Consider the following 6,000-nt stretch of genomic DNA (forward strand, 5'->3'; position numbering starts at 1 on the left):
ATTAGTGTCCAGCCAGGTACAGCAGGCAGGAACGGGCTGCCCCCATCCACCAGCTGCCTATTTGTACCTGGCCGGACACAACAATATAGGGAAGCTCTTTTTTTCTTAATTATTTCATGAATTTCATGAAATAATTAAAAAAAATTGAAGTGGGGCTTCGCATTATATTTGTGTCCAGCCAGGTACAGCAGGCAGGAACGGGCTGCCCCCAACCACCAGCTGCCTATTTGTACCTGGCCGGACACAACAATATAGGGAAGGCCTTTTTTTCTTAATTATTTCATGAATTTCATGAAATAATTAAAAAAAAAGTACGTGGGGCTTCGCCCTATTTTTGTGTCCAGCCAGGTACAACTAGGTAGCTGGGGACTGGAATCTGCAGCGCAGGGAGGCCCAAGCTTTCTGGGCCCCCCCCGCTACAAATTGCAGTCCGCAGCCACCCCGGAAAATGGCGCGTTCATAGAAGCGCCATCTTCTGGCGCTGTACTCAACTCATCCAGGGCCCTGGTGCGGTGGCTCACTGGGTAATAAAGGGGTTAGGGCCAGCTTGGTATTATCAGCTGGCCCCAAGCCCAAAATTCATGGGGTCACGCCAGTATTAAACATGACCACCATGAATTTCTAGTAAAGTATTTAAAAAAAACACAACACCCAGAATAAAGTCCTTTAATTGAAATAAAGACACAATTCTTTATTGTTCTAAATTAAACCATACTTACCATCACACCCATTCCAGCTGAAGCCAACGATCTCCTGCAATAAAAGAAAAATAATAAACCAACCTCATCCTTACCTTTCCATGGTTCCCACGACAGCTTCAGCTCTGCTACATCGAGATGACAGGCTGGACCGCAGCAGAACGCTGCCATCCAGTCTGTCATCCCGCAGACACTGAGAAGCGCAGGCTTGCTTGCGCTCCTCACTGTCTCGCTGTGACGGCATAAAGATGAGCCGAGGTCATGTCCAATGAACTCGGCTCACCTCATGCACGTCACTGACAGCGTGGGAAAATTCTCCTGCACTCACCGCTTCAGCGTGGGAGAATTCTCACACTGAAGCGCTGAGTGCAGGAGAATTCTCCCACGCTGTCAGTGACGTGCAGGAGGTGAGCTGAGTTCATTGGACATGAACTCGGCTCATCTGGATGTCGTCACAGAGAGACGCTGAGCAGCGCAAGCAAGCCTGCTCTTCTCAGTGTCTGCGGGATGAGAGGCTGGATGGCAGCGTTCTGCTGCGGTCCAGCCTGTCATCTCGATGTAGCAGAGCTGAAGCTGTCGTGGGAACCATGGAAAGGTAAGGATGAGGTTGCTTTATTATTTTTCTTTTATTGCAGGAGATCGTTGGCTTCAGCTGGAATGGGCGTGATGGTAAGTATGGTTTAATTTAGAACAATAAAGGATTGTGTCTTTATTTCAATTAAAGGACTTTATTCTGGGTGTTTGTGTTTTTTTTAACTTTGACTATGGGGTTAGTAATGGGGGTGTCTTATAGACGCCTCTCCATTACTAACCTGGGCTTGATGTCAGCTGGCATTATAAGCTGACATCAACCCCAACCCTATTACCCCCTGCCACCGCACCAGGGCAGCGTGGAAGAGCGAGGCTAAGTGCCAGAATTGGCGCATCCTATGAATGCGCCATTTCTGGGGCGGCTGACGGCTGGTGTTTCTAGCCTGGGAGGGGGCCAATATTCATGGCTCCCTTCCTGGGCTATTAATATCAGCCCCCAGCTGTCTGCCTAGCCTTTGCTAGCTATTAAATTAGGGGGGACCCCACGTCATTTTTTTGGGGGGGGTCCCCCATTTTAATAGCTAGTAAAGGCTATGTATTCAGCTGGGGGCTGATATTAGTAGCCTGGGAAGCTCCGTGGGTATTACCCCCTTCCCAGGCTTCAAACATCTGCCCCAGCCGTCTGCTTAACCTCCGCTAGAGCCTAAAATTAAGGGGAACCCCACGCCAATTTTTTTAATAATAAATCCTTTATTTTAATACTAAATGACAAGTACAGTAACCAACACTGTCACTGTACTTCATATATATGTGACTGACATGTTTCTATCTATCTAATCTATGTGTGATGCTCTATCTTTCTGTTCTAAATTGTCGGGTACCGCTGCTGAATTGCCGGCCGGCTTTTTTAAAGAGACAGTGCATGAAAACACTATTATTTTTTTAAATAAATCCTTTACACTAAATGACAAGTACAGTAAGCAACACTATCACTGTACTTCATATATATGTGACTGACATGTTTCTATCTATCTAATCTATGTGTGAAGCTCTATTCTTTCTGTTCTAAATTGTCGGGTACAGATGCTGAATTGCCGGCCGGCTTTTTTAAAGAGACGGTGCATGAAAACACTAATATTTTTTTTAATAAATCCTTTACACTAAATGACAAGTGCAGTAACCAACACTGTCACTGTGCTTCTTATATGTGTGACTGACATGTTTCTATCTATCTAATCTATGTGTGATGCTCTATTCCTTCTTGTCTAAATTGTCGGGTACCGGTGTATGCCGCTGCTGAATTTGCCGGCCGGCTTTTTTAAAGAGAGTGTCTTCTGAGCAGTTTGTCAGCTTTTGGACACCTTTGCAGGTGTTTTCTATGTGTTTCTATGTGTTTTTGTTTGCCTGCCATTGGTTTTAACGGTGTTCGACGGTGTTCTAAGGTGTTCGACGAACAGTTCGACGAACAGTTCCTCGAACATCCCGGTGTTCGACGAACCGAACCGAACCCGAACACTACGGGGGTGGCTCAACACTACTCAACACTCCTCAGCCCCCTCCATGATGTCTATTTGGCCGAACTGGGCTAAACATATATCAGTTGTCTTCAATGTTCCACATTTCGCCGACTCTATATCTTGTTAAGAACCAAAGCATTGTTGATCCAAAATCAGATATGCCAGAACCTTATTTGACATCAATGTTTGGAAATATGTTGCGGCCTCGAATGCACATTAGACTGTTGGCTGAGCCCACTGATATTGGTGGGTTCATGCTATGATGTTCTAGTGTGTATAGAAACCTTAATTCTTTCCGTTGTACTGATACTTATAATTCTTCCTATATTGGCCTCAGTGTTTTTTCTTCTGTATGAAATCTGTAAATTTTCTCTTTGGTTTAATTACTACTTTCTTTGTGGCTTATGGATGTGCGACATAATTTCTTTAGGGACCTCGTTATATATTGATTTATTCCCAGACGAGTTCTCCATCTTTTATATAAATAATTAGAGATTTTCTAATACATTTGGAGCATTAATATGTTTCAATGTTAGAATTCCAGCTATTTTTTGAGAAATATTTGTACTTTATGGATCAACCCTCCAGTCAATTTTTCCCTTTCTTAAAACCAAATTCCTCCAGCCGTGAATTCAAGAATTCATTAGATATGTGTGAGTCATAGCTAACAGAAAGTTTTATAAATTAGGTCTGTCATGTAGGAGAATCCTTGCCGCTTTGCTATAATTATGTACATGACTTTATACAATTGTGATATATCAACATACTGGAGGATAAACTACCTTTGAATTATATAAATTATGTCATTTTTTTCAATTTTGGAACTTAAATGTAGTTGATAATGGTAAGTGCTGGAGAAAAGATAGGTATACTCCTCAGTAATGTCATTGATAACTGGTTAATATATTTAATATATGGCTTTTCCATATATTTTAACCTTTGACACAATGAACTAAAACCAAACTCTTTCCTTTTGAAATCAAAGTCCAAGTCCCATACAGTTAGAGCTCTATTGTGGTTGTTGAGACATGCAGAAATGGAAATACATAACGTCACTTCTGCAGATGGTTTCATTCTTTTGGGTATCACTGATGTTCCAGACCTTCAAATCTTCCTTTTTATACTTTTCCTCATGTTTTATCTATTTAATTTATCAGGAAACCTCAGCATTGTTCTTCTTATTATTATTGAACAGTCTCTTTACAAACCAATGTATTTCTTCTTGGGTAACCTTTCATTCTTGGATGTCTTCTACTCAACTACCACGGTGCCCAAGATGCTCTCTGGTTTACTTCTAGGTGATAAAAGGATATCAGTCTTTGGTTGCATAGCTCAACTCCACTTTTTCCACTTTCTGGGCAGCACTGAGGCCCTTCTTCTTTCTTCTATGTCTTACGATAGATATGTTGCCATTTGTAACCCTCTTAGATATCATGTCCTCATGGGCAGAACGTCTTGCATCCAGTTGGCTTCCATCTGTTGGCTCATTGGTTTTCTATATTCTTTATTGCAAACCATTATTACTTTCAGGTTGCCTTATTGTAACAAAAAGCAAGTTACACATTTCTATTGTGACATAAAACCTGTTATAAAACTGGCTTGTGCAAATACTAAGCAAAGTGAACTTCTACTGTCAGGCATTTTTGCTCTTGTGGCTGTCAGTACATTTTTATTGATCACCGTATCCTATATGTACATTGGAAGTCATCTTTTGAAAATTCAATCTAGGCAGGAGAGACGGAAAGCCTTCTCCACTTGTACTTCTCATATCATGGTTGTTTTTCTATATATTGGGACAGCCTTGTGTATGTACCTTGGTCCAACAACACAGAACTCATTAGAACAAGACAGAATGAGTGCCATATTGGTCACAGTTATTACTCCAGCAGTAAATCCTCTTATTTACACACTGAGAAACAAAGAAGTCAAAAAGTCATTTCACAGGCTATTGGCTCGAAAACAAAACTGCGTAAAATCTTATTGACATGTCTGAATAATATTTAAAAGACTTCGACCATATAAAGTTTCAGTTTTGCTTGAATAACAGTTGTGATTCGTTAACAAGTCTTTGCCATACTTTAACCTTTAGAGCTACTCACATGGCTGGAGTAATAAATGCATGATATGTAATAATATCTTAAGACTGACAATAGAGAAGACCCAGGTATTGTTATTCCATGGCCATTAGAAGGCAGCCCTGAGAACCGCCTCCTACCCGCTGGCCCTTCTTCATTTAGCCAGCCTGACATGACGTCATGTGCATGCCATGGTTAGCCCGGCCGGACGGCTAATCATGGAAGAGTTGGGGATGCCAAAAGGTAGGGGGTGGTTTGCAGAGCTCTCTGTCTGGTATCTCCCAGACAGGAGCTGCTCTTCCACACTATGGAAAGCTTATTTGTTTAGCTTTCTCCAAGTACTTATCTGCCTCTATAATATTCCCATGTTTGCTAATTGCTGCCTTTTTATATTTTGCTAGGTAGTGTACTTAAATGTTAAAAATAAATAGATGATTTTCTGATTTTTTTATTCACATTGAGTAATTTTCCTTGATTTTGTTTAATCTCTCTAGCAAAAACATGAAAGATCACAATTTCAACATAGCTTTCATTTCTCAATTTATCTTCTCTACATTGACACATCCAAGTGAAATGTCCATCTGCTGTCGGATTTTTTTTCTTGGACAGCATACGGACCCATAGATTTTTATGGATCTATACACATCCATGAAAATCCAATGGGCCCAATTGTGAGATCCGTGACACTCAGAGTAGGTCCCATTGTGATCCATCTTTGTTGTTTCGAGTCGAACATACAAGGTGATGGGAATCTGTGAAACAATGCTTCCTATTTGCTTTGTTTTGCTTCGGTGTCTCATGGATCCGCTACTTAATGATCAATGTTAATTTAATTTGAATTTAAAAAAACTACCAGGGGTCTTCTTATTAGTTTGGAAGTAAAGACATAATTTCAGTGGAAAAAGATGGATCAGAAAAAAAGAATGCAACAAGAAAGCAACTAGAATGACACCTGAGAACAAAAAAAACCAATATGTTTGCTGACCAATGACATCCTAGATGAGCTCAATGGGAGTCAAGTCTGGAAACTCAGCAGGCCATAGTAGCACATTGAGGCCATGCAGACTGCTCACAGTAGCATGAACAGCATGCGGACTGGCATTGTCACGTTGAATAAAGGCTCCTAGGACACACTGGAGAATTTGGATATTAATAACATGACTATTAGCCCTTTGGTTT

General features: G+C 41.1%; 1 protein-coding gene across 1 annotated transcript; it reads left to right on the plus strand.

Moving 5' to 3' along the window:
• The first annotated feature begins 3,782 nt into the window (after positions 1-3,782).
• Positions 3,783-4,730, plus strand: LOC141155446 (olfactory receptor 12D1-like). Its single transcript, XM_073642311.1, has one exon. It carries the CDS (start codon positions 3,783-3,785, stop codon positions 4,728-4,730), a length of 948 nt encoding a protein of 315 aa, XP_073498412.1.
• Positions 4,731-6,000: the final 1,270 nt, after the last annotated feature.

The sequence above is a fragment of the Phyllobates terribilis genome, unplaced genomic scaffold (genome assembly GCF_046119375.1).
Source record: "Phyllobates terribilis strain yellow unplaced genomic scaffold, ASM4611937v1 Scaffold_7__3_contigs__length_470593459, whole genome shotgun sequence".
Classification (NCBI taxonomy): Eukaryota; Metazoa; Chordata; class Amphibia; order Anura; family Dendrobatidae; genus Phyllobates; species Phyllobates terribilis.

What these genes read in the sequence shown, in the direction of transcription:
- LOC141155446 (XM_073642311.1), top strand. Translation starts at nt 3,783, where the DNA reads ATGGAAATACATAACGTCACTTCTGCAGATGGTTTCATTCTTTTGGGT.